Source organism: Anas platyrhynchos, chromosome 25 (assembly GCF_047663525.1).
Source record: "Anas platyrhynchos isolate ZD024472 breed Pekin duck chromosome 25, IASCAAS_PekinDuck_T2T, whole genome shotgun sequence".
In the NCBI taxonomy this organism is placed as follows: domain Eukaryota; kingdom Metazoa; phylum Chordata; class Aves; order Anseriformes; family Anatidae; genus Anas; species Anas platyrhynchos.
In genome coordinates this window covers 2941699-2968371 of record NC_092611.1, presented here as the reverse complement: position 1 = coordinate 2968371, position 26673 = coordinate 2941699, and the positions used below count along the sequence as shown (strand labels likewise).

The following is a 26673-nucleotide window of genomic DNA, read 5'->3' as shown; positions in this document are numbered from 1 at the left end:
CCCCATTATTCCCATTACCCAGTTGCTTCCCATTCCCTATTTGCCCCCCATTATTCCCATTATCCTGTTACCCCATTGCCCATTACCCCCCTACCCCATTATCCCATTCCCCCTTTGCCCCATTCACTCTTTAACCCCATTTCCCCCTTGCCCCCCTGTCCCCATTACCCCCCATTACCCCCATTCCCCTATTGCCCCCGTTGCCCTCCATTATCTTGTTACCCCATCACTCACTGCCCCCATTCCCCCATTATTCCCCTTTGTCCCCCATTACCCCATTACCCCTTTGTCCCCCATTACCCCCATTATCCCGTTACCTTCTATACCCTATTCCCCCCATTATGCCCCATTACTCCCCCCAGTATCCCCCATTACCCCATTACCCCCCGTTATCCCTCATTACCCCGTTATCCCCATTATCCCGTTACCTTGTTACCCTATTTCCCCCGTTACCCCCCATTATCCCCTCTCCCCCCATTACCCCCCATTACCTCCCATTACCCCATTACCCCCCATTACCCTGTTACCCCGTTACCCCCCATTACCTCCCATTACCCCATTACCCCCCGTTATCCCTAATTACCCTGTTATCCCCATTATCCCGTTACCTTGTTACCCTATTCCCCCTGTTATCCCCCGTTACCCCCCATTACCCCATTATCCCCTCTCCCCCCCATTACCCCCCGTTACCCCATTACCCCCCATTACCCTGTTACCCCGTTACCCCCCCATTACCCCCCGTTATCCCTCATTACCCTGTTATCCCCATTATCCCCCGTTACACCGTTACCCTATTCCCCCCGTTACCCCCTATTACCCCCCATTACCCCATTCCCCCCCATTACCCCCCCCACCCCTCTGCCCGCCGCAGCCGCGTTGACAACTGCGCATGCGCCATGTTCCGCCCCCCTCCCTCCTCCCTCCCTCCGCGGCGCATGCGCACCTCCCCCTCCCCTCCCTCCCCTCCCCTCCCGGCCGGGGCGGCGCGAGCTGGGCCCTGCAGCCGCTCGGCGCGGCCCGGCCCGGCCCGGCGGTGAGTGCGGGGCGGGGGGGCCCTGAGGCGGCCGCGAGCCCCGGGGGGGGGGCCCTGAGGCGCCCTCGGGCCCTGCGGGGTCGGCGCTGAGGCACCGGCCCCCCCCCCCGGCACGGCCCCGCTGCCTCCCGGGGGGAGCTGGGCCGGGCTGCGGGGCTCGCGGCCTGCCCGCAGAGCTGCCTCACGGGGGGAGGCCGAGCCTGGGGCCTGCTGGCTCTGACTGGGGGGGGCTCTGCGCTCTGCGGTGGTGGGATCGGGGCTTGCTGTGGGGGGAGCGCAAGGCACGGGCAGAGGCAGTGCAGGAGCAGCCCTCCGCTATCGGGTGCTCGTTGAGTTTCTTACCTGGCCCCCGAGGAGGAGGGGGCGCGGAGGCGTTAAATTCAGGCTTGTTGGGTTGTGTTTAGCCAGGGTGCTGTTGTACCTGGCCAAAGAGACATCCGTAGTAACAGCCTGGGTAAGGGTACGGGCACAGAAAGTATTGCCTTGGTACCCCGCCTGGGTGCTTTTAAAAATAACCAAATAGAATCGCTAAAGGAGCCGTGCACAGGGGATGTGTTTAAGGGAAAAGAGGTGTATCTGCGGGGGTGTCGCTCCTGGATCAGCAGCCTCGTGGCACTGGGCAGAAAGCATCCTCGTGCCCCTTGTCCTGGTGAACCTACCTGATTCCTCGAGCAGCCAGCAGTGCCGTGCGTGTTTCATGACTGTCCTCTCAGCCTACACCTTCCTGCTGAGATCGCTTTTTCCAGGCTGAGCTGACAACCCGAACCACCTGCAGCATAGCTGCTCTGCTGCTGGATCTTCCTGCCAGGCCCTGATGTTTGACACCGAGAGGTGCCTGTCACTGGCTCTGGGCCCTTGCTCCCTGTGCAGGACGTTGTTCCCTGCTGGGCTTCATCCCTGCCCCATTGTGCCAGCTTTCCCTTCCAGCACCCCACAGCACATCGTGTTGTTCTGAGACAGGTGCTGGTGCTTAGGAGCACAGGCTCTGCAGGATGAGTTGTTAGCGTGAGATGCTGCAAATCTAACAGGGCAGATCCCCCCTGCGCTGTGTGCCTGAGGGTCCTTGCCTGGTAGGATGCTGCTGAGAGCTGGAGCTGGGTGCTCAGGAGCTGGTGTTGGGGTTGGGCATGCACAGGGCTGCTCGGGCAGGTGTCGTGCCCGAGGTTTTGGAGCCCTGCAGCACGCCGAGGGGAGCTGATGGAGGTGAAATGGTGGTGATGAGGCTGCTGCTAATCTGCTGGAGAGCTGGTTCAGGAGGCTGCAGAGTGTGAGTTGGGAATTTTCTTCCTGCTTCATTCAGTTGCACAGCACTCCAGCACTGGATGCCTGTCCTGGCCACGCGCTCTAGCTTAGGCTTGTTGTGAAGATCTTTCTGTAGAAGTGTAAAGCAGAGCTGCTGGGGTTGTCGTGGGACTGTCCAGCCTTTGGAAGGAGACATTCAGCTTGGGGAAGCATTTTCGACCTTCCCATCGTTTCCTCCTGCTGGCGCTTGTGCGGTGGCCATAGCATGTGGCTCTTTGGCTGTGTTTTCTAACTCAGGTGCTTTCTCAATCAGAAAACAGCAGGCGACATGCCAGCAAGAGGGTGAAACGTCCTGCTGGTGTGGCCAAATACTTCTGTCTGTTGAGGATTGCTGGGGTGTGATTTGGCTTGTAATTACCGTGCTCAGACTGATGCGTCAACCGAGATGTGTTGTTTGTGCCTGCCACAGTCCTGTGTTTGCTCTCTCCACAGACTCCATCCGTTTTCCACCTCTCCATGATGAGAGAGGCTTGGGTTCGGCTTTTCCCCTCTCCCTGTAGTTGATAGTTTTGGAACCAGAGGTGATGCTGGAGTCAAGATGGCAGATAGTGTGAAAACCTTCCTTCATGACCTGGTCAGGGTAAGTTTGCGTTCCGCGTCCTGCGTCACAGGGACTGTTCTTGTTTGCTGTGGGGATGGTGGGTCTGCTGCAGGGAGTGCCTTCCTTCCCGTACACTGGAGGGGACGTTACAGAATTTGAAAGAAAGGGGGCTCCAGATGTATTTTAATTGAAGACATCTTCAATAATCGTTTCAATACCCTGGAAAATGCTGTCAGAAGAAACCAACTGATGTCATTTTGGCTGCCCAGCTTCTTGGAAGTGGTTCTCTGTCCCACATCCCAGGAAGGATTAATTTCATGCCAGCTTTAGGACAGTGCCAGCATCCTAAAGAAGTGCAGCGTGGGCTTGGGGAGTTATTGCCAAACATAGGTGAGCACTGTACGGCTGACCACTGTTGTTTGCCAGCACTGGTGTGCTGTGTGCTCTCCTGATGTTCTTTTTTCCCTGTCATAAGTGGGTCCTACCCAAAATTACCCGATATGTGCAGGTCGATAGGTCAGTTCTTGATTTCATAAGGAAAAACGTACAAGGTTAGTATTTTGTAAGGAGGGGTGCTGGAGGTGAGCTTTCTGCTCGCTGAGGACAGGTAGAAGTGGTGTGGTGCAGGGGCTGTAGGATACATGCTCCCTGAGCTGTGTTTCCTAGAATAATTACTTCCCACTACTGTGTGCCTGTTACAAAGGGCAAGCTGAGCCTGGGACAGATTTTCTTCAGGCAGCAGTTACCTTTGTAGCCCCTATGAACAGGACGGTTGTTTAATGGCAGCAAGGCTTCGCATGAGCCGAGCGCTCCTACCCCGTGCTGCTGTCTCTCCCAGGTGTAAGTGCGGGTTTCAAACCCTCGTGACGTGATGCTGAGATAGACCCAGCTTTCAGACACTCATCAGTTAAATGAGCGAAGGCTTGTGGTGCCCTGGCCACAGTGCGAAGCGGAAGAACCCGTGTCATTTTGTGATGCTTTCGCACCATCTGTAGGCAGTGGGGAGAGCAACCCGTGTAATTAATTCCTACCTCGTCGGGCACGAGCAGCAGCTTGCTCTGCGGTTTGTCAGACGTGTACATGGCTTCAAGGTCTCCGCTGTTACATCAAGGACTCCACAGACTGAACTGGTGTGTGAGCCACCTGGGCAGTAACACTGTCCTGGACCCCTGAGGTCCTTATGGTCTTGGTTTTGATGTGAGATTTTGGTGATGGTGGCCATGATACCTGCTGGGGCTGGAAATAGCTGCCTGTGGAGCACTAGCAGGTTGCGAGAGGAGCCTTTCAGATGAGTGAGGCAGAGACTTACTTTGGGGCACTTCTCTACTAACAGTTTTGCTTGCTGTGTGGCAGCAAGGCTGTGAAAGGTGCCCGCGGTGTCTGTTGGGGTGGGAGTCCTGCTGACTCGTCTCCTTCCCAGCCCTCTCCGTCCTTCCAGGCAGCTCGACCTCAAGCCACCAGTGATGTGCACAGGGCTCAGCCATTGCTGCAGCAGTAAACGTCACCCACATGTAGAAGTTGCACCAGTCACCCTGCCAGCTGTGGCAAATTTGTCATTAAAAGAAAAAGAAGTTGCACTGGAAATCTTTTCAGATGCTCCCCAGAGCCTTACACGGATGTGGCTGATGTGAGAATGTTTCTGAGACAAAGACAGATGCTTTTATTTGTAAAGGAACAAGCATCAAGCTCGTACAGTCAGGCCACAGGGACTTTGCACTTCCGAAGTATTCTATAATTATATTTTATTGGCCTTAGAAATGCTGGCAGGGGAAGAAGTGCATTGTGCCAGACAGAAAAAAAAATGGGCTGTGAAAGCTCTGACTCTGTTTTTTGCCAGGGTTATAAATAGAGGAGATTGATGAGAAATCACACCTTTAGACAAAAAAAAAAAAAAAAAAAAAAAGGCTTTCCAGTGTTGCTCCTAAAGCTGCTGGCACGTGTGGTGATTTAGGTCACCAGGCTGTGGAAAACAGACAGAGCTGCTGGTCTGAGCCTTGGTGCTGGCTACCTCCTCTCACCGGAGAGTGTAATTGGCCTTCGCCCTTCTCCCATCTGAGGGCAACAAGCGATGTAAGCGAGGGGCTGCTCCCTCATCTCTCCCCCCAGATCCCTTTCCTGCTTGCTTGAGGGTTCCCCAGCCTCGATTGGGAGTATGGGCTGAGTAAGGGCAGTGTTGATACAAATCCACCTCCACCCTGAGGAGGAGCTGGGAGGAGGTTTTATTCGTTCTTCTCAAGAGTGAAAGCCCAGAGTCTTCTGTGAGGAGTGGCTGGCATAAAACACAGCTGGATTGAGCTGGAGTTTGATCCATTTATCTTTTATCTCTCTGGCTGTTGCTCAGCACGCCTAGCATTTCTTTGAAAGCAAAGCTTTGTTTCCAGATTGCTTTATCTGGATGCGTCACAGCGCTGCTGTCCTGGGAGTGTTTTCGCTTCCTTCCTTGTGCTGTGAGCCCCCTCCCTGTGAGATCTCTTTGTTAGTTTTCTGTACTGGGCTGCCAGCCCTTCCCCAACAGAGGAGCTGGTAAAGCAGCAGCCACACGTGCAGTGCTGTGCACATGAGTTCAGCGTGCGTTTATGTCCCTTTCCGTAACCAGGAGGTCTCAGATGGCCTGGGTCAGCCGTGTCCTGCTCCTCCCCCCTCTGGGGCATGGCAAGCCTGACGTACTTTCCTTGTGTCCCCAGGGAATCAAGGACTCCATCTGGGGCATATGCACCATCTCCAAGCTGGATGCCCGGATCCAGCAGAAAAGGGAAGAGCAGAGGCGAAGGAGAGCAAACAGTGCGCTTGCCCAGCGGAGGTTTCACATGGAAGAGAGGAAGCAAGAGAAGTGAGTATGGGGCGTGATGACACAAATCAGATAATTTGCTTGTTTCCTCCTCATCTACCGGCTACTGAGGGCAGGGAGAGAGAGCAACTGCCCAGAGCTTTGAAGAGCCCACTGAATTGCAAAACCTCTGCAAGTTGTAGTGATTTGACAGGGCTTCTGCTTTTTTTCTCCAAAATACCCATCATATCACAGTAGTCTGGCTAAAAGGGAAGTTGAGGTAAGTGGGGTTTAAGAAATAAAGCCATTATTTTTGCCCGCACTTGTGAAGATCTCCATGAAAGTGTCAGAACCTTTAAAGACCTGAAACCTGAGCATCAGCAAAAGCTGAACTGCTGACATCTGCAGATGGCTTGCAGTAGAAACACCATTCATAAACCCAATTGTACTGAGTGCAAAACCAATAAGTGGGAAAACCATGATGTGAAATGCCCTTTTTTCTACTCTGTGTAACAATACTTTGGAGCTCTTACCGTGAGATAAGATGACTCCTTATGCTGTTGGAGAACTGAGAGGATGCAGGCAGTTTGCAGTAGCAGGTACGTGCTCTGCAGTGTGAAGCTGTACAAGCCAAAAGAACGTGGATTTCTAAGTCTCCTCTTTGTCCTGAACACTGACCACTCATGCTGCCTTTCAGAGATGGCTGCTGTTGGTGGTACTTGGAGTTGGGAAGAAGCAGCAGACAGCCTGCTCAGAGCACGTCTCTCAACCACGTAACGCGTTCAGGGCAGATGAAGTATCACATTTTCCCAGCTTTGCTGTGTTCTGCAGCCATGTAGAACAGTTGCATCCACTAAGGCTGGAAATGCCAGAATTATATCCGTGTGGGAGCAAACCAGCATCTATTCTTGTGTCTGACTCCCAAACTGCACTGAGATGTTTCTCAATTGGCCTGATTACAGTTGGGCTGGCATTTGTTGCAGTTACTTTTGGATGGTAACGTGCCTTTCAAAACTTATTTACAACTTGTTTTGCCTAGCTCAGTGGTAGTTTGACCTTGTCTAAAGATGATGGAGAAGTCTCCTATGTCTGATTAGCTTACCCCTCCTATGACCGCAGTTTTGCATACGTGCTGCCCTTGAGGATTGATGTTTATTTTAGGGGGACAGGGCAGTCCTCTTTTGCTGTTTTTCTTTGTAACAATATTCCTTTGGTAGCAGAAACTGATGGGAAAAGTCCGCTATAGGGTCCTACGGAGCTGCTCTCTCTCTTGCGTATCCATATACATATGTCATATGCAGGGAGAGAAACGCAAACCACCCTCAGCTGGTGGCCTCTTCCAAGAACTTCTTGTAAGAGTTTGAGGAGAGCAAAGCTCGAGATCTTTAATAAATGCTTAAAATTCTGTTTCTCTAACTTGATGCTCCAAGGATATGTTAAAGAAACCCCAAATAAAAGCATGGCTCCTTTACTTTTATTTAATTTAATTAGGAAATTTTATTTAATTTGGGGAATTCTTAAAGGTTGAAAGTCTCCCTGGTGCAAATCTGTAGAACTGCAGCTCACACACTGGCTGAAACCTGCTGCAAGTCTGCGCTGGGATTTCTTGCAGAATTCCAGCGTTCAGATAAAATCAGGTGTGCTGCTGGCATTGAGTTGCGTACCTGAGGAATTTTTTCAGGTGTCTGCTACGTCAGTGCCCAAAATATGGGGCTGAAGCAGTTGCCATTTGTCCGGATCCCGGGAGCTAAGTGTGTCTCTCGCTTCTCTCTATCCTATTGCTCTCCAGTGAACCCCGGATTGTGAGCCGGATATTTCAGTGTTGTGCCTGGAACGGAGGTGTGTTCTGGGTAAGTAGGTATTTTTACTATTTTCTGTGTTCAGATGCTGTGGAAACCAGTGCTCTGCTCCAGTGCTTGTAAGCTTTCAGTGGTGCCCTGCAGCTGGAAGGCTGTAGGAGAAGCTGAACCAAGAGGAGCCGTTATGCTCTCTGGTCCCCATGCTGTATTTAAAGTGGCACAGTATAGGGCTGAATTGGTGGACTCTTTCGGGAAACCTGCGTATTAAACCCTGCTTTTCCAGGTCTTTGAGGCTGCTTTTCTCCTGAACATTCAGCTCCTCCTCTGTGGCAGCCTGGGATATTGCTTTACCAAATTGAATATTGTTATCTCCAGTCATTTCCTCAGCTCTGGCCTTACCCTGACTGTTAGTATGTTTCAAGAGGGAAATTCTTAATGGAGCAGACATTTTGCAACCTACTAAATCACCAGCTGCTTTTTCCATTAGACTGTGGCAGGGTATGAGGAGTCATTGTGGAAATGTTAAAAGGAAAGTGCTCAATCACAGATTTTGGCTGTATTTAAACAGATTCTTGTGTACCAATGGATAACTGCCTGTATAAAGGCGTAGGTGGAGCAGGCAGAGGGTCTGCCTTCAGATCAGTAGTTACAGCCTTTGCTGTCGTGATATGTGGACATAAAGCTTTCATTTGAGGCTGAGCTATTTAGGTGCCAAGCAGGAAGCTGTCTGCTAGGCAGACCGTGTGGCTTTGGAGTCATGGTGGCATCAGGAAGGGGCTGTAGTACCTTTAGGTGCATTTCTGCCACGGGTGTAGCTGGAAGTTTTGGGGTTTCACTGCACCAGGTGGCAGAAAAGAGCACAAGAATGAAAGTGCGAAGGCTCACCAAGAACTCTTGTTGTTTCTTTCTCCCCATAGCTTAGTCTCTTCTTGTTCTACCGAGTATTTATACCCGTACTTCAGTCAGTCACAGCACAGATCATTGGTAAGTGCCTTTTCCAGTTTGTCCATTAAGGGGTGCTCAGCAGTCTGTGGGAGTCCCAGCACTCATCCCAAACTGCTGAGGCTTTGTTCTGTAAGCTGCTCCTTGCGCTTGTCTCCTTGCATTGTTTCTCTCCCTCCTGGGCACCCTACTGATGGCGCGCTCCTCGTTCAGCAGGATGTGAGAGCACAGCTTGTTTCAAGGTTGGGCCCAGCCCTCCGTTTGCCTTCCCCTGTTCTGTTTCACATCTTGGTGAAACCTGAAGTTTTACCAGGGCCAACTTGTGGGATGGGTTCTAGGAAGGACCCTTCTTGAGGGGACTTGGACACTTTGGTTTTCTTGAAACAACAAGGAAATTTTTCTTCTGTCATCAGCTGCAAAAATGTACGGATGAGGCTTGAAAACCACACACAGGCTGTGCTAAGCAAGGCTGTGCTTAATTGTTCCATAGAAAATCAGACAGATGGGTAATTCTGCTAACAGACTGGAAGGGCTGACGACAGTCTTTGAACCCTTCTTGTGTTAGGATCTAGCCTGTTGGTTTTGTCACTCAGTACCCAACAGTTGTCAGTAGTTGCAGAATATTTTTGCAAATAAATAAAAAGCAAGTGGGTGGAGGAAGAAATGTTTTTTGTTTTTTTTTCCTTTCCTTGAGTGCTACAGTCAGGAGTATTTCACAATGGCAGAGATGGCTGTGCCAGGAAACTTTAACATGGACCTGTTGGGTTTGTGATCTGAAATGAGGAGGTTCCTAATGTGCTTTTCTCCCTGTCTATCTCTCAAAGGCGACCCTTCCTTACACGGTGATGTCTGGTCTTGGCTAGAGTTCATTCTCACCTCCATTTTCAGCGCCCTCTGGGTCCTTCCCCTGTTTGTGCTCAGTAAGGTTGTCAATGCCATCTGGTTTCAGGTAGGTGACGGGAACATTGACCGCGTGTCATGCGAATGATGGGAACGTCCTCGTTAAAGCTTGATCAGTCAGGAGTAAATCCCCAGGGCACCCTGCAGCCCCTTTTGCTGGTGGTATGTTGATGGCGTTTTGGCTGCAGATAAAACATTGCACGTCAGGCCCAGAAATGGCATGAGCCAGTTGTGTGGAGCATCTGCCATCTTGGCATCTCTGTGCAGAAGGGGGGCAAATTCCTGGTTTGGCCATAAGGATCTTAGAAAATCTGAAATCCCATCCTGAAAAGGGACTCTGGGGGTGTTCTCAGTTGGGCAACTGCAGCTCACCGGCATCGTCTGTCATCCTAACTGCTTTTCACTGAAGTCCCCTTCTCTCTTTTGCAGGACATTGCAGATCTAGCTTTTGAAGTTTCTGGCAGAAAGCCTCATCCCTTTCCCAGTGTCAGTAAAATCATTGCTGACATGTTGTTTAACCTCTTGTTGCAGGCGCTGTTCCTCATCCAGGTGAGACCAGAGTAACGAACCAGAAAACAACCCAACGCCTGCCTGGGCCACCCCGCACCGTGCTCTGGGGCAGTGGCAGGCACACTGCTCACCCCGAGGTCCTGAGCACCCCTCGCTCACCTGCCCTTTTCTTTCTCAGGGGATGATAGTGAGCCTCTTCCCCATCGATATCATCGGCCAGCTGATCAGCCTCCTGCACATGTCGCTGCTATATTCTCTCTACTGCTTTGAGTACCGCTGGTTTAACAAAGGTGAGTGCTGCCCCTGCTCTCGGCACCGCCTGCAAGGCCGGCGGGGCTGAAATGTTTGCTGCTAGGCGGCCGTTTCCCTGCTCAAGTAGCATCCGGGTGGGCTGCCAGCAGGATGTGTGCAGCCACAGGAGCCCTGTGTGTGGCAAAGGAGTGAGCAAGCTGCTTTGCAGTCCCACACCAGCTGCGAGGAGGCACTGTTGCTGGTTATTGCTGCTCTCTGTCGTGCTGCTACTGCGTGGTTTGTTTTCTCTCTGCCAATTTTCTCTTTTGGATAACAGTTATAAGTATTTCCATGTTCTTTGAAGTAGACTGAAAAGAAATGCTTGCCGTTCTTTTCATTTTCCTTCATTTTTTTTACAAGGGCTGAAGTGTAACGAAGAACTTGTCCCACCATGATAACTCTGTGGGTTGATTTCTGTGGGATTTTGTTCTCACCAGGAATTGAAATGCACCAACGGTTATCCAACATCGAGAGAAACTGGCCCTATTACTTTGGATTTGGCTTACCACTGGCTTTCCTCACTGCGATGCAGTCGTCCTACATCATCAGGTGAGTCTTTAGGAGGGCGGTTTGCTGTTGCGGAGCTGCCTGCTCCCAACCCAGAGCCCATACACTTCTTGCCTCCTTTCCTGCATCAGAGAACCTCACCCTCACCCACAGCACCAGAGACGTCCTCACAGAGGCCACAAGCAACCGAGGTGCCTTTTCTCTTTTCTTCCAGTGGCTGCCTCTTTTCCATTCTTTTCCCTCTGTTCATCATCAGCGCCAATGAAGCAAAGACCCCTGGCAAAACCTAGTAAGTAGTGGCCTGGGGAAGCTCTGTGTTGGTGTTAGATCCAGGACAAATGGATGGTAAATAGGGAACAGCGCAGGGAGAACAGAGACTACCCATGCTTGGTGGGTGGGTGGAAGCGTGAAGGAATGGCAGTGCTGGGCTTCCTGTACCCACTTAAAAGCTGGGTCAATTCCCCTTATCCCCAGGGGAAGGCTGGGCAGCCACTGCCCCAAGCAGTGCGAGGGCTGGAGGGGGCTTCTCAGTGCGGGGGTAGCATCAGGGAGAGCCCAGGCTGTCGGCAGGCGGGAAGCTCACCGGCTCCGTTCCCTTTCAGCCACTTCCAGCTCCGTCTCTTCTCCCTGGTGGTTTTCCTCAGCAACAGGCTCTTCCACAAGACCGTTTACCTTCAGTCCACCCTGAGCAGCGCCTCCGCGGACCGGCTGCTGACCCCCCAGCCATCTCCTGCCAAACACAAGCCTGCTCTGGGGCACTGAGCCGCAGCCGGTGGGGTGACAGGGCACGGGCTTCACCTCGGCTGCTAGGAAGGCCCCCAGGGGTGGCAGGATGCAGCCTGCCGCGGTGCCTGCACGTCCCCTGCTGCCCAAAGCCCTGCCCACGTGGTGGTACAGTGTTCCCCCATGAGCATGCAGATGGGAAATGTGGGAAAAGTCTGGATTTTTAACACCTTTGTGAGTTTGGAAAAGCTGGGCTCCCTGTGCTTGTGTTCTAGCGTCACTGCCTTCCCTGGGCAGTTGTGTGTGTGTTCTCCCAGTGCCATCTCTCCCTTCCTCTTGATGGACGATTTGCAAACCCCAGTGTTTGCGTTCCCCTGGGTCACTTGAGGAATCCGGCTGGGCAGCAACTTGTTCACAGCGGGGCTGGTGGCTGCTGTGGGCGGGCTCTGGGGGCTGTTTTTGGGGTGAATTCAGGGGAAATCTGACATTAGACACCATTTCCCACAGCATTCTCTTCAAGAAAATGGCTGCTCTTGGCTTTGTTGGGTTAGAAACTGGCTGGATAGCTGGGCCCAAAGAGTTGTGGTGAATGGAGTCACGTCCAGTTGGAGGCCGGTCACTAGTGGCATTTCCCAGGGCTCGGTGCTGGGGCCGGTCCTCTTCAACATCTTCATCAATGATCTGGACGAGGGCATTGAGTGCACCCTCAGTAAGTTTTAGGTGCGTGTGTCGATCTGCTCGAGGGTAGGAAGGCTCTGCAGGAGGATCTGGATAGGCTGCACCGATGGGCTGAGGCCAACTGTATGAAGTTCAACAAGGCCAAGTGCCGGGTCCTGCACCTGGGGCGCAATAACCCCAAGAAGAGCTACAGGCTGGGAGAGGAATGGTTGGAGAGCTGCCAGGCAGAGAAGGACCTGGGAGTGATGGTGGACAGTCGGCTGAATATGAGCCAGCAGTGTGCTCAGGTGGCCAAGAAGGCCAACGGCATCCTGGCTTGTGTCAGAAGCGGTGTGACCAGCAGGGCAGGGGCAGTGCCTGTCCCCCTGTGCTGCCCCCCCCCCCCCCCAGCTCTGTGCCACCGGGCCCTGCCCCGCCCGCCCCACGCCTCCCCCACGTGGCGTCCCCCACGTGGCGCCCTCTTCCGCATCCGGCCACGTGACCCGGCGCGCCCCGCCCTAGCGCTCCCCGAGCCGGGACGGACACGTCACTGCTCGCGCTCTCCCGCCCCCGCCGGCCCCGCGCTCCGCCAATGGGAACGCCCCGGCCGCGGCTCGCCCTTCGCCCTCCACCGCGCGCCCCGCCTCCCGGCCAATAAGCGGCGGCGCTGCTTGAGTGACGTCCGGGCGAGCCAATGGCGGGGCGGCGGGGTGGGGGGGGCGCGGGCGGGGGAGGGCTGCGCGGGGCGGATGGCCGGGGCGGCGGGGCCCAGCGCGGCGCCAGGGTGAGGGCCGCGGGTGGGGGCGGGGGGACCGGGGGGGGCCGGGGGGTGGATCCGGGGCTGGGGGCTCCCGGCTCGGTACCGGGAGCGGCCCCCCCGCCCCGCACAGCCCGGCCGGGGGCCTGGGGCCGCGCCGCGGTTTCGCTTCCGCGGTGCCCAGCGCCCGGTGCCGCGGGGACCCCCCCAGGGAGGGCAGGGCCCCAGCGGGAGCCGCGAGAAAGAGCAGCAAAAACGGGAAAAAACGGGAAAAAAACGGGAAAAGAGCGAGCAGGAAGCGCCGCGGGGTGCCCGGGGGGGTCTGTGCGGCTCAGCCGGGGCGGGCCGGGCGCTGCTGGGGGCTGACCCCGGGGCTGCGCTGCCCGCAGGTGAAGGAGCGCGGCCTGAGCACACGGGGAGGCCCCGGCCCGGGCCCGGAGAAGAGAAACCGGCCTCGGAGGGGGGTCGGGGCAGGTGAGGAGCGGCTGTGCTGGGGCTGAGGGGGCAGGAGGGGGGCACGAAGGGCAGGGGGCTGCAGGGGACATGGCTCTGGGGAGGGTGCAGGGTGCAAGGGCAGGAATCGGGGCAGGAATCGGGGCAGGGGACGCGGCTCAGTGCAACTTCCCGGTGTGGTTGCAGGGAGCTGGCCGCCCGCAGCAGGAGCTGGTTCAGGGCCTGGTTTTGTGAAACTCCTGGAGTTGTGCTGGGGCCGCAGGCTGGCTCGGCTTTAATCGCCTCCCTTGCTCTTGTCCAGGTGTTCGCGCGTCCTCTCTCTGCCTTTGATGTGACAATGACCAAGTTGGGGTTTCTCCGGCTCTCCTACGAGAAGCAGGACACTCTGCTGAAGCTCCTCATCCTGTCGATGGCAGCGGTGCTGTGTGAGTCTGCACCCGGGCACAGGGGGTGGCTGCTGGGACTCTGGGGTGGAACTGCCCCGTTCCTCCGTTCCTCCTTCTGTTCTTTCATAGGTCATCAAGCTCCCGTCTGTCTTTAAAGCATGACTTCAGTGAAAGTTGTGATTCTTTTAGTATCTGTTCTTTGAAAACCGCGTCCTTCCAATGACCAGTTTAAGACAGAAACAATTTTCATCCAGTGACAAAGTGGATAAACCTAACATAACTCCGGCCCCGCAAATGCTGAAGATTCATTCTGTCTTTTTTTTTGTGTTTGCAGCTTTTTCCACAAGGCTTTTTTCTGTCTTACGCTTTGAAAGTGTCATCCATGAGTTTGACCCGTAAGTGTCTTCTCTCTCGTTCCACGGGGCCTGCTGGGTTTTTCTCTTACAGAGCACGTGGATGTTGAGTGCTGCTTGCTGGTGTCAGTTTGCTCCCCTTTGGGGATGGAGGATTTGTTCAGTACAAACGTTTTAGTTTTCCTGTCCCCAAATTCACTTCTCAGGTCCCAGCACTCTTTCTGGAGCCTGGATCTAAGTCAGGGTGATCGCCCAACACTGCTTTAATGCCGGGCTGGGGATGTTCTCTACCTGAACCTGGAGGGAGGGCTCCTAGTACCACCTGCATTGCTGTCCCAGGGTTGTTGCTGATTAAATCAAAAGCCAGGGACCTTTGCAAAATGACTCTTAAACTTGCTAGGACCAAAGGTGATACCCTGCAGCAGAGGGGAAATGGAGTAAAATTATTGTGCCCACACTGATGGGTGGAGGATCCCCTGTGGCCCTGCTCTTTCTGATGGTGTCTCGGTGTGACTAAAACAAAGGCGTGTGGCAAAGTGCAGTTGCCTGGAGGCAAAGAGGCTTCCATCTGCCCAGAGAATGCGTGGCCAGCCCTCAGAGCGCTCTCTTACCCATAGACTTCAGAGAATGCTGCCCAAACACGTGGCTTGCTGCAGAAACACCAGGTGCATGGGCAGCATTCACCACCAACGGCAGGCACAGCGGTTTCCTCTCCACATTAATTGATCAGGAGTTTCTCTTACAACCCGCTAACTGCTGGGTGTGCAGTGTGGCACAAAGCTGCCCCGCTTCCTGAATGCTCCTTAAGAACTGAGATTTTAACGTGTGGCGCCGTGGGCAGTCAGCACACCGGTGTCTGGGTGCGGAGGTGCTCAGTGCTTCTTGCTGTTACAGGTATTTTAACTACCGCACGACGCGATTCCTGGCAGAGGAGGGCTTCTATAAATTCCACAACTGGTTTGATGACCGAGCATGGTACCCCTTGGGCAGGATTATTGGTGGAACCATTTATCCAGGTAAGCCAGCAGGCTTCTGCTAAAACATACCTCGTGCAATGCAAAGTTGTCAGGGTGCGCATTTGGGAGCGGCGTTTAGAGTATGTGGAGCAGAGCGGTGCCTGGAGCTGCTCTGTGCAGGGAGCAGCACATCAGACTGCTCCGCTCACCCGCTAGCAGCAAAATGCAATTCTGGTCGCAGCGAGGCAGAGCTTCCATGGTTCAGAAGCAGTTGGGCGGTGTCATGCTCCACTTAAACGCATCTGGGTTTAATTCAGAGCACCAGCTGGGAGAGGAGGGCAGTTTGGGGTTGCCCTTCGTCAAGGTGCACCAGGCAGCAGCTCCTTTCTGCTCTGTCCCTTCACAACTTCTGTTGGCCCTGCTCGAATGGCAACCGAACAGCCCCTGGTGCTGCCAGCCAGCCAGAAGAGCTCTGCTGACGGTGTCGTGTCTGTCCCACAGGCCTGATGATCACATCGGCGGCCATCTACCACGTGCTGCACTTCTTCCACATCACCATCGACATCCGGAATGTCTGTGTGTTCCTGGCACCCCTCTTCTCCTCCTTCACCACCATAGTGACTTACCACCTCACCAAAGAACTCAAGGTATGGGGAAGATCTGGGTATGCTGCGTGCCTTTTTGCTAGCTGTTGTAGAGAAGACTGTTGCTCAGAGCTGACAGCTCCTGGAAAATGGAAGATCTATTTTGAACTTTCATTTCTTCGAGGCATGTCTGTGTGTAAATAACCAGAACCTTAAAGGCTGATGGCTTTTCTACCCTCTGTGTGTTTCCCAGGATGCCGGCGCAGGACTCCTTGCTGCTGCCATGATCGCAGTTGTGCCTGGATACATCTCTCGATCCGTGGCTGGATCCTACGATAATGAAGGTGAGGTTGTGGCAACCAGAGCAGGGAAACCTTTAATGGCTGTTCTGTGCTGGGAGCTGCTGGTAGAGGTGCTGCAGCATGTGACAAGGAACCGTGCCAGACCTGTGATGTGCTAACCAAACTGCACTGCTCTGAGATGGGTGGCTGTTCTGGTTGAGAGGAGGGAGAGTGTTTCCACGCCCAGTTCCCCAAATATCCTTGTTTGCAAGTCAAAAAGAGTTTTGCCACCTCCACAAACTGCTTAGCATTAGAGCTGTTCAGCAGCTCCCCCAGGCTTTTGTCTGTGTTCCGGCAATGATTTTGGGACTGGCAGAGGCAGCAATCTTGTTGCTGCCACCTAGGGCAGAGGAAAATCCCGGTCCCTCTCCACTAGCTGAGCTATTAGGGACCACGTAAGGAGTCAGTGTGTTCAGGCAGGCTAGCTGCTATAGATGGAAGAGGCCACGTAAGCTGTTACCTAGATTAAGACACAAATGTCACTGTGTTTCAATCTAGAAACCAGACACTGAAACCATTTTCCTTGGCTCTTTGTGCAAGGTGCTGTTCCACCTTCTGGTGAAACAGCAAAAAGATTTATTTATTTTTTTTAATGTGATTGAGTGTTCTGGTGTGCCCCAGGGATTAAATGACGATTAAATGACATTTCAAGGCAGATGTAAGCTTGCTTTGACCTTGCCACGTCTTTCCACCCAGGTATCGCCATATTCTGTATGCTGCTAACTTACTACATGTGGATCAAAGCTGTCAAAACTGGCTCTATCTATTGGGCAGCGATGTGTGCTCTTGCCTATTTCTACATGGTGAGTGTTCCTTTTCATGGCACCGAGGTATTTCTGACTCTAGGGGGACTGCTCTTGGTATGGGGACTGAAAGTATGCAGCATGCAGTTCTTGTGTCTGCGCATTCAGGGAACTAAACCTCTGTATGGGACTTAGTGTGAAAATGAAACGAACGCTGTCTTCGTTAACTTCACTCACCAAAACTGAATACCACAGCATTTTTTGTGCAAGGTTTTATTAATAGCATTGAAAAATCTGGGCTTCTGACAGCCGTGACTGTTAGCAGTGTCCTCCTTGGGGAGAGTGGATCTCAGGGTTACTGCCGAGTGAAAGTCCTGCGTGTGACCCCAGGAAAATCAAACATGCTCTGTTTGAGCCCTGCCATGCAGTGTGTTCAGCCCTGGAACTTGCTTTTTCTTTGTTTCTCTTGCCAGGTCTCCTCATGGGGTGGCTACGTCTTTCTGATTAACCTGATCCCCTTGCACGTTCTTGTGCTGATGCTGACCGGACGCTTCTCCCACAGGATATACGTAGCCTACTGCACTGTCTACTGCTTGGGAACGATCCTCTCTATGCAGATCTCCTTTGTTGGCTTTCAGGTGGGGAACAGAAGGATTTGGAGATACAAGGATGGTTGTAGTTCTGTTGGGTTGTAGCAGAACAACTGTGAATTGGCATCTGGTTTCTCTTCTTGCCTTTGTCATGGAGTTTGTAAGTGGGTAAGACAGACTTTCTAAGTCTAGGTGCTGTTACACGGGTTTGTTGTAACAAAAAGCAACATCGGCAGTGACCAGCTTTTGGTGGTGCCTCCCTGCCTTTGAAACGCAGCCTTTCTTCAGAGTGAGAACATGGCTGTACTGCTATTGTTGACTTAAGGCAGGTTGTAAGGCTGGATGACTTTCAAAGTGATAAGCTGCTAATAACCTTCCTGGCACTGGCTGTCGTTCATGATAAAGTTTCCATTTCAGTGCAGGGACTGCTCACGCCAGCATGCATCTTAATACAGCAGGAAAAATGCGTGCTCTTTCTGAACAGTCGTCTCCATTTTCAAGAAAACCAGTTTAAAGTACTGCCTGTTGTTCACCTTTACCAACCTGGCACGTAGAATCCAGTTTTTTGGGGCTTAAAAAATTAAACATGAGGAGAGGTCACAAGCATGAGGTTAGGCTTTCAGTTATTTTTTCTTGTGAATTCCTATGTGGGAATTAAAGCTGACATAAGAAAGTGACTTGCACCAGATGTGCCGTTCACTGTCTATGGGAAGGGGGTGGCTTCCTATGACGTAAGCAGTGATTTTGCTGAGAAGTGATTTGTTTAAGTATTAAAAGAAAAAAAAAAAGAAAGCTGGTATCGGGTGCAACTCAGCTGTCATTCTGCGTAGTATCTGATTGTGCTCTCCCCTGCCTGCAGCCTGTCCTCTCCTCGGAGCACATGGCTGCCCTTGGCGTCTTCGGCTTGTGTCAGATCCATGCCTTTGTAGACTACCTTCGCAGCAAGCTGAACCCGCAGCAGTTTGAAATCCTCTTCAGGAGCGTCATCTCCCTGGTTGGCTTTGTCCTCCTCACCATCGGGGCTGTGCTGATGCTGACAGGTAGCCTGAGATCCCCGGCAAGGCCCGGCTCGTGGCGATGATGAACACATTTCACTGCTGGCTTTGCCTCCTTTTGATTCTTTTATGAGTGTGCAATCTGTTGGTCATGATTTTGCATTGTTTGTTTGCACTGTGGTTTCAGTGCCTGCAAGCTCTTCTCTAATGTGGAAGATGGGACTTGCCCCAGTTTGTTCATTAGCAAGAAATTATTTAGAATACAGCCGTAAGATCTGGGCGTTGGGTAGTGCGAGATGCAGAGAGACCTGCCGTGACTCAGACCTCACTGGGGATGCTGAGTTGATGCTTCAGAAGCTGAATGCTGATCTGTAGTAATGGATGCTACAAGGTGTTGGTTGGATGAGGGAGAAGTCTTTTCAGGATAAAATTGCACTTTATTTCCTTTTTAAAAGAAGAGTTTTGACAGAGGAACAGTTTTTTAACAGAGGTGTTAAATGAGAATTGCTCATTCAGCTCTGCACATGCTTCCCTTAGGAGGGAATGTATGGGCATTGCTGGCTGTGCTGCGCTGGGATCGATCGTGACTTTGTCCTCTTTGCTAGGGAAAATCTCTCCGTGGACGGGACGTTTCTACTCCCTGCTGGATCCTTCCTATGCAAAGAACAACATTCCCATCATCGCCTCTGTCTCGGAGCACCAGCCCACCACTTGGTCCTCCTATTACTTTGACCTACAACTCCTCGTTTTCATGTTCCCAGGTGAGCCCAGTGCTGCCGTGGTCGGACCCTCAGGCATACCCCAGGTTTATTAAATTGCTGTACAAAGCCGTGTGGAGCAGAAGCAGGTCATGGTGTGCTGCCTGCCTCTGCCAGCTGGGTTTTGTTTCAGGCAGCAGATTGCTGAGGCGAATCTTACCTATTTCTCTGTTCTCTTTGCAGTTGGTCTCTATTACTGCTTCAGTAACCTCTCAGATGCCCGCATTTTTATCATCATGTACGGTGTGACCAGCATGTACTTCTCTGCTGTAATGGTGAGGGCTGCTGCCTGCGGACTGTCAGTACCTGCTGTCACGGGTGTGACCAGGGCAAGAGCAGGATGATGAGATGGTCTTAATGGAGTTGGCTTTTTTTTTTTTTGAATTTGTTGGTAATGTCTGTTCCTCCATGAGCCAGCTGAAACTTTCATGAGGCTTTTCTCCCTTCCCTAAAGCTGGTTTATGTACTCCTCTGTGCAGTGAGAGAACGTGACGTTGCAAAACTTATTGTTTTGGGCATTAATGCGTGTCCTTTTGAGCACTGCGGTCTGCGACTGGCTCTTGGGAGGAGTGGATGAATGCTTTTCCTGGTCTCCCATAGCTGACTTGCAAAACCAAACAAATTCTCCAGGTGTCCAGGCAGGACTGAAGACAAACGGCTGATTATGAGCCCTTTATCACTCTTGCCAAGTCCTTAATATAAGTTGATTTCTGTGTGTGGAGGCATCTGTTAATTCCTGGCTCCACATAATAATCCTAAAGATTGCCCACGGCTGTTAAATTTAGGTCATTTCTGCATGTTGGCTGACTTTGAGGACTTCAGAAAACCTCCCTTGCAGAAGTTCGTGTCCTCCAGTCTGTGTCCTCTAAAAAAAATCACCCATGGGTTTCTCTCGGGGCTGCAGTTACTGCTGAATTTGAGGTGCAGGATGAGGGACTGCATGTAATTTCCCCGTTACTCTGCTTTCTGCCCAGCTTTCCTCTCCGACAGGTGTTGACTGTCCTGCTGTTGCCCGTAGGTGCGTCTGATGCTGGTGCTGGCCCCAGTGATGTGCATCCTTTCCGGCATTGGGGTTTCTCAGGTGCTGTCCACATACATGAAGAACTTGGACATCAGCCGACCAGACAAGAAGAGCAAAAAGCAGCAAGACTCCACTTACCCCATCAAAAATGAAGTGAGTGTTGGGCCAGCTCGTGACGGGGAGAACTGTGGGGAAGAGGAAAGTGGCCACTGATCCTGGTGGGGATGAGTACCAGAGGCTGATGGCCTCTTTCCTGGGGTGCTGATGCCAATTTGCTCTACAAGGTTGCCAGCGGCATGATCCTGGTCATGGCTTTCTTCCTCATCACCTACACCTTCCACTCGACCTGGGTGACCAGCGAGGCGTATTCTTCGCCGTCCATCGTGCTGTCTGCCCGTGGCGGGGATGGCAGCAGGATCATCTTTGACGACTTCAGAGAGGCTTATTACTGGCTGCGCCACAACACGCCAGAGGTAACCACGCGTCAGCCTCGGTGGGTGGCAGCACCTGCTGAGGCACTGATGGCACGCGTGGTGTTTGGGTGCAGGACGCCAAGGTGATGTCCTGGTGGGACTACGGCTACCAGATCACTGCCATGGCCAACCGAACCATCCTGGTGGACAACAACACCTGGAACAACACGCACATCTCCCGCGTTGGTCAGGTAGGTGCTTGCCCTGGGTGTGCCCGCTGCCCCACGGGCTCCACATGGCGCGACAGCCACTGTGTCCTCTTCAGGCAATGGCATCGACGGAGGAGAAAGCCTACGAGATCATGAGGGAGCTGGATGTCAGCTATGTGCTGGTGATATTTGGTGGCCTCACTGGGTACTCCTCCGACGGTAAGGTCCCGCAGCGCCCTCCCCCTCCCCAGTGCCTTGTTGGCTTCTGACCCCCCAATGTGGTGTCCCCCCCCACCCCCATTGCCTTGCAGACATCAACAAGTTCCTGTGGATGGTGCGCATCGGCGGCAGCACGGACACGGGCAGACACATCAAGGAGCACGACTACTACACCCCCACGGGGGAGTTCCGGGTTGACCGAGAGGGCTCCCCGGTGCTACTCAACTGCCTGATGTACAAGATGTGCTACTACCGCTTTGGGCAGGTCTACACCGAGGCCAGTAAGTTCCCGGTGCCACCGCCGTGCCCCAAAGGCCTGAGGGACGTGGTGGGACAGTTCTGCCTCTTGTCCCTTGCAGAGCGGCCGCCGGGCTACGACCGGGTGAGGAACGCTGAGATCGGGAACAAGGACTTTGAGCTGGACGTGCTGGAGGAGGCGTACACCACAGAGCACTGGCTGGTCCGAATATACAAAGTATGGAGGTGGAACGAGCCCGGGTTTGGGGCAAGGCGGAATTCCACCCCAGCACACCCACAGCTGAGCCTTTCCTTTCTTGCAGGTGAAGGATTTGGATAACCGCGGCTTGTCCAGGACGTAGAGCCGCCGCTGCCCGAGCCAACCACCGCACTGACCCAGCCTTTGCCTGTGAAGCAGAAATACTTTTGATTTTCTGTTTTTTTGGGGGTTGTCTTTTTTTTTTTGTTTCTTTTTATACCGTTCATACGCGCAGGAGGAGCCAGGCCGGCGCTGCCCCGCGTGCCCGGCTGGGATTTTTATACTCACCGAATCAGGAGGAACGGCTTCGCCAGGGCTGATTAAAGGGGAATTACAGAAAAACGACCCAAACGTTGTCTTTGCCTTTTTTTTTTTTTTTTCCCACTGCTCCCGTTCAGAGGGCGGGGCCGGGGGGGTCGCGGGGTTTTGCCGTTCCCCGGGCATTTCGCGGGAAAATTGGGGAGGGGGCGGGGCCGGGGGCGGGGCTTGGGCGCTGCGCGCGCAGAGCGGGGCGGGGCCGGGGGCGCCGGCGGGAACGGGGCGCGCGGCGGGGCCGGGCCGGGGCCCATGGCGGGGCCGGTGCCGTTCGTGGAGGACTGGGACCTGGTGCAGACGCTGGGCGAAGGCGCCTACGGGGAGTGAGTGCGGCCGGGCCGGGCTGGGGGGGGGGTTGTGGCACACCGCGGCGGGGCCCCCGCACACCCCCTGCTCGCCCTCCGTGCCCCCGGCCTGCTGCAGGGCTGCTGCGTGCCCCCTGCGCACCTCCTGCATGCCCGCTGTGTGCCCACTGCTTGCCCGTTGCAAGATCGCTGCGTGCCCTTTGCACGTTCACCGTGTGCCTGTTGCTTGGCTGCTTGTGCGCGCATTGCCTGTTACCTGCCCGCTGCGTTGCACACCCCCCCTGCACACCCATTGTGCACTCTCCTTGTACCCCCTGCACGCTGCTGTGCGCCCACCCCTGACTCCCCCCCTCAGGGTGCAGCTGGCGGTGAATCGCCGCACGGAGGAAGCCGTGGCTGTCAAAATTGTGGACATGAAGCGGGCGGCTGACTGCCCGGAGAACATCAAGAAGGAGATCTGCATCAACAAGATGCTCAACCACGAGAACGTTGTCAAGTTCTACGGGCACCGGCGGGAGGGTGCCACGCAGTATCTCTTCCTCGAGTACTGCAGTGGCGGCGAGCTCTTCGACCGCATCGGTACGCTGTGTGCTCCGAAACACATCTGCATGTTTTTAAAGCCTTGTGTTAAAAAACCTGTCCCTTGCGCAGCTGGGAATTGCGGTTCCAGTCCCCATGGTGTTGCTTTCCTGCAGAGCCAGATATTGGGATGCCAGAGCCGGAGGCGCAGCGCTTCTTCCAGCAGCTGATCGCCGGCGTGGTGAGTGTGGCGGTGGCGGTGGCAGCAGCGACATCCCCGCCTCGTCTGACCCTGCTCCCCTTCCCCAGGTCTACCTGCACAGCATGGGCATCACCCACCGGGACCTGAAGCCAGAGAACCTGCTCCTGGACGATCGAGGTGCGTGCCAGGGGCAGCCTGGTGCCCCCCGATTGTCCGCCTTTAACCATTTTTTTCTTTTTGCCCAGACAACCTGAAAATCTCCGATTTTGGCCTGGCCACCGTCTTCAAGCATAACGGCCGCGAGCGGCTGCTGAACAAGATGTGCGGCACCCTGCCCTACGTGGCCCCCGAGCTGCTGCGTCGCCCCGAGTTCAGGGCCGAGCCTGTGGACGTGTGGGCGTGCGGCGTGGTGCTGACAGCGATGCTGGCCGGAGGTGGGCACGTGAGACCCACAGAGGGCGCAGGGAGTGGTGGGAGGCAGTGGGGACGTGGGAAGTGCAGATGGAGGCAAACGAAATGCATGGGGGGGGACGGGACGCGTGGAGGGGTGCGCAGTGCATAGAGGGGACGTACGGAGTGCACTGAGGGACGTGTGAGATGCAGGAGGGGGATGTGTGAGACGTGTCAGGGGGGGCATGGAATGCACAGGGGCATCCGTGAGATGCTTAGGGTGAACCAGGAGATGTGCGTGGGGATGCAGGTGGCGGGGCGTACAAGGTGGAGGAAATGCAGAGGGGAAGGGGACGAAGCGCCTGGAGAGAGGTGGCCACAGAGGAGAGCTGGGAACTGCTCGATGCCAGTGCTGCCGCCCAGCGCTGCCGTCTGCATGGGGCAATTCTCGGCTTTTTGGTGCACCTGCAGCCATCCCTGGCTGATGGGTGGCCGTGCACTCACCCCAAACTCTTGTGAGAAGCAAAAGCTGCTCAGCAGCACCCGCTGCGTGGAGCAGAGCAGCGATGCCTTGTGCAGCTGATCACTGTGGTGTCCTATCTGGTGCTGTACCAGGCTTTTGCACACCACCGGGCTTTTGCACACTGGAACACCTTTCTTTGCGCGCTGTGCGCTTCTGCATATCACGCCCTTTTAAAAACACCCTGGAAATACAGCGTTTATCAATGCTCCCTTGCAAAAGCCCTTTTTGCAAATCCCACTTGGCCGTGGCCTTCCCTCGCTTCTCCCCTTTGGATTCTGCCCCGCACCGGCCAGGGCCATGCTGCCCTAACGCAGCGGGGTCTGCCCTGCCGGCAGAGCTGCCCTGGGATCAGCCCAGCGACAGCTGCCAGGAGTACAGCGACTGGAAGGAGAGGAAGACCTACCTCCCGCCCTGGAGGAAGATCGACTCGGCACCCTTAGGTAGGCAGCCGGCAGGCAGCGGGGCCCAGCACCCGGTGCCACGCAGCATTTTGCTATTTCTGCCCCATTTCCCTCAGCTTTGCTGCACAAGATCCTGACGGAGAGCCCAACGGCAAGGATCACCATCCCCGACATCAAGAAGGACCGGTGGTACTGCAAGCCCCTGAAGAAGGGTAAGGGGCATGGGGAAAACGTGCTTTCCACCCCAAATCGGGACACGTGATTGGATTTCTCCTCTGGCAGGTGTCAAGCGTGCTCGCGTGTCCTCGGGCGGTGTCACCGACTCGCCTGGCGCCTTCTCCAAGCACGTCCGCTCCGACATGGACTTCTCACCAGTGAAGGGCGTGCTCGGGTGAGCGAGCTTGCAAATGCATGTGGAGCTGCCACACGTCACCTCCTTGCAACGCGTGCACCCTTGTGCGAGCAGGAGCTTTTCTTGCGTGCCTTGTAACTCTGTTAAGCAGGAGGTGTTGTGGAGGAAACCAGCCTGGTGCGTGCGTGAACCCCTACTTACCCTGCTTGTGCATGCACAATCAGAGACAGTCCTGCAAAATCCTACAGTATAAATTGCACCTATTGGTGCCGTTCCCATAGTCGAGTGTTGTCCCCTTTGCGATCTTGGCGTCACTGTTTGTGATAGTTACAGGCACTAACGTGCCGTCTCTGCTTGTGTTTCAGCGAGGACAAGGCAAGCTACTCCACATCGCAGCCTGAGCCTGGCACCGGCGTGGCGCTCTGGGACAGCGGGACGGGCAGCATCGACAAGCTTGTGCAGGGCATCAGCTTCTCACAGCCTGCCTGCCCCGAGCACATGCTGGTCAACAGCCAGCTCCTCGGCACCCCGGGCTCCTCGCAGGTGCTGCTGTTGGGACACGTCTTCACAGTATTTACAATATCGGGATGCAAGTTTGCAATCTTTGGGATACAGCTTTGCAGGATTTATAGTACTAAGGTGCAACTTTGCAGCACTGGGGATGCTGCTTTGCAATATTTATCATTTCAGGATGCACCTTTGCAGTATTTTGAGGAGCAGCTTTGAAGTGTTTATGGTATTGGGATGCAACTTTGCAGTATATGGTGTGCAGCTTTGCAGCATTTGGTACTAAGGTGCTGCTTTGCAATTCTGGGGGTGCAGCTTTTCCATGTTTATTATCTCAGGGTGCACCTTTGCAGTATTTACAGTATCAGATTCTGCTTTGCAATACTGGGGCTGTCGCTTTTCAACATTTATATAGCCAGGATGCAGCGTTGTAGTACTGGGAGGTACAGCTTTGCAGCATATTTATATATCAGTTTGCTGCATTTGTAATAATTGGGATGTGACGTTGCAGGATTTATAGTACTGTGGAGCAAATTTTCAACACTGGGGGTGCAGGTTTGCATTCTTTAAAGTATTCGGGCTGCAACGTAGCAGTATTCAGGATTGCACTTTGTGCTATTTACTGTACCAGGCTGCAACTCGCCGTGTTTGCCATGAGGGGGTGCAGCTTGCCAATATTTCCCATATAAAGATGCAACTTTGCTGCGTTTGTGCACTTTTGGGGATGCGGGGAGGGGGGTGCACCAGCTTGCAGCCAGGCAGCAAGGCCGGGGTTTGGGGCGGGTGGAAGTGGGGAGCCGTGAGCGCAGGAGTGCAGCTTGGTGGCGTTCCCATCGGGACGCAGCCCGGCGGTGCTGGGGGTGCTGCCTGGCAGCCCCCATAACACCGGGATGTGCTGTGCCCACAGAGCCCGTGGCAGCGGTTGGTGAAGAGGATGACGCGCTTCTTCACCAAGCTGGACGCCGATGGCTCCTACCGCAGCCTGAAGGAGGTCTGCGAGAAGATGGGCTACGGCTGGAAGAGGAGCTGCACCAACCAGGTGGGGATGGGGCCATGGAGGGACGGGGGCCTTTGCCAGCCCCCCCCCCGATGGCTCCCCCTTCACTGTCGCCTGCAGGTCACCATCTCCACCACGGACAGGAGGAACAACAAGCTCATCTTCAAGGTGAACCTGGTGGAAATGGAGAGCAAGATCCTGGTGGATTTCCGCCTCTCCAAGGTGGGTGCTGGTGGTGGGTGCGAGGTGGGTGCACAGCGGGCGCGTGGCAGGTTGCAAGGGAAGTGCAAAGCAGTGCAAGGAGGTGCACAGAGAGTGCAAGGTGGGTGCAAGGTGGTGCACGGGGGGGTGCAGTGTGGTGCACAGTGGGTGCAAGGCACCGAGCCACTCTCTCTCCCTGTGCAGGGCGACGGGCTGGAGTTCAAGCGGCATTTCCTGAAAATCAAAGGCAAGCTCAGCGACATTGTCAGCACCCAGAAAGTGTGGGCGCCTGTGACCTGAGCCCCATCTGCCTCCTTCTCCTCCTCCTCCTCCTCCTTGCCCCAGGGGGCTTCTGCAGGGCCCCCCAGCACCCACACGCCAGGGCCCATGCTGCGAGCATCTTGGGGACGGTGCCCGCAGGACACAGCACAGCTCTGTGCCGGCCGCAGCTTTTAAAGGTTCAATAAAGCCTGGGGATGAAACAGCAACTCCTCTGGCTGCGAGCGGCTGCGCTCCTTGGAAAGGATTTAGGAAAGATTGGCCAAAATCGCAGTGCTTTTGCGTTTGGGCTGCGAGGCGGTGGGCACCCAGAACGGCTCCTCTTGGCTGGGTGAGTGCAAGGGGGAGCCAGACCCTGCCAAGGGGTCTGGATCCGTGTGGCTGCGATGGGTCCTGCCCAGCCACAACTAGCATGGGGTGCTGGGGAGTCCCTAAA

General features: G+C 54.4%; 3 protein-coding genes across 4 annotated transcripts; all 3 read left to right on the top strand.

The window, feature by feature from the left end:
- The first annotated feature begins 901 nt into the window (after positions 1-901).
- Positions 902-11563, top strand: EI24 (EI24 autophagy associated transmembrane protein). The gene is made up of 11 exons (XM_027444423.3): positions 902-1033; positions 2768-2915; positions 5561-5706; positions 7433-7493; positions 8360-8426; positions 9209-9333; positions 9714-9833; positions 9973-10084; positions 10523-10634; positions 10807-10881; positions 11195-11563. The coding sequence occupies exons 2-11, from the start codon at positions 2874-2876 to the stop codon at positions 11352-11354; spliced, it is 1020 nt and encodes a 339-aa protein (XP_027300224.1). The 5' UTR covers positions 902-1033; positions 2768-2873; the 3' UTR covers positions 11355-11563.
- Positions 11564-12637: 1074 nt separating this feature from the next.
- On the top strand, positions 12638-21591 carry STT3A (STT3 oligosaccharyltransferase complex catalytic subunit A). 2 transcript variants are annotated; one of them, XM_038167662.2, is made up of 19 exons: positions 12679-12756; positions 13119-13203; positions 13484-13607; positions 13903-13963; positions 14816-14937; positions 15379-15524; positions 15715-15805; positions 16499-16605; positions 17019-17183; positions 17995-18175; positions 18736-18891; positions 19072-19163; positions 19907-20062; positions 20194-20382; positions 20457-20573; positions 20648-20750; positions 20843-21031; positions 21110-21225; positions 21311-21591. In XM_038167662.2, the coding sequence occupies exons 3-19, from the start codon at positions 13520-13522 to the stop codon at positions 21347-21349; spliced, it is 2118 nt and encodes a 705-aa protein (XP_038023590.1). In that variant the 5' UTR covers positions 12679-12756; positions 13119-13203; positions 13484-13519; the 3' UTR covers positions 21350-21591. The 2 variants fall into 2 exon arrangements, with proteins under 2 accessions (XP_038023589.1, XP_038023590.1); XM_038167661.2 differs by lacking the exon at positions 13119-13203 and having other exon boundaries at positions 12638-12756.
- Positions 21592-21739: 148 nt separating this feature from the next.
- On the top strand, positions 21740-26446 carry CHEK1 (checkpoint kinase 1). The gene is made up of 12 exons (XM_027444326.3): positions 21740-21884; positions 22222-22445; positions 22562-22626; positions 22695-22764; positions 22833-23021; positions 23836-23940; positions 24018-24113; positions 24184-24292; positions 24619-24796; positions 25668-25799; positions 25878-25979; positions 26163-26446. The coding sequence occupies exons 1-12, from the start codon at positions 21814-21816 to the stop codon at positions 26256-26258; spliced, it is 1437 nt and encodes a 478-aa protein (XP_027300127.1). The 5' UTR covers positions 21740-21813; the 3' UTR covers positions 26259-26446.
- Positions 26447-26673: the final 227 nt, after the last annotated feature.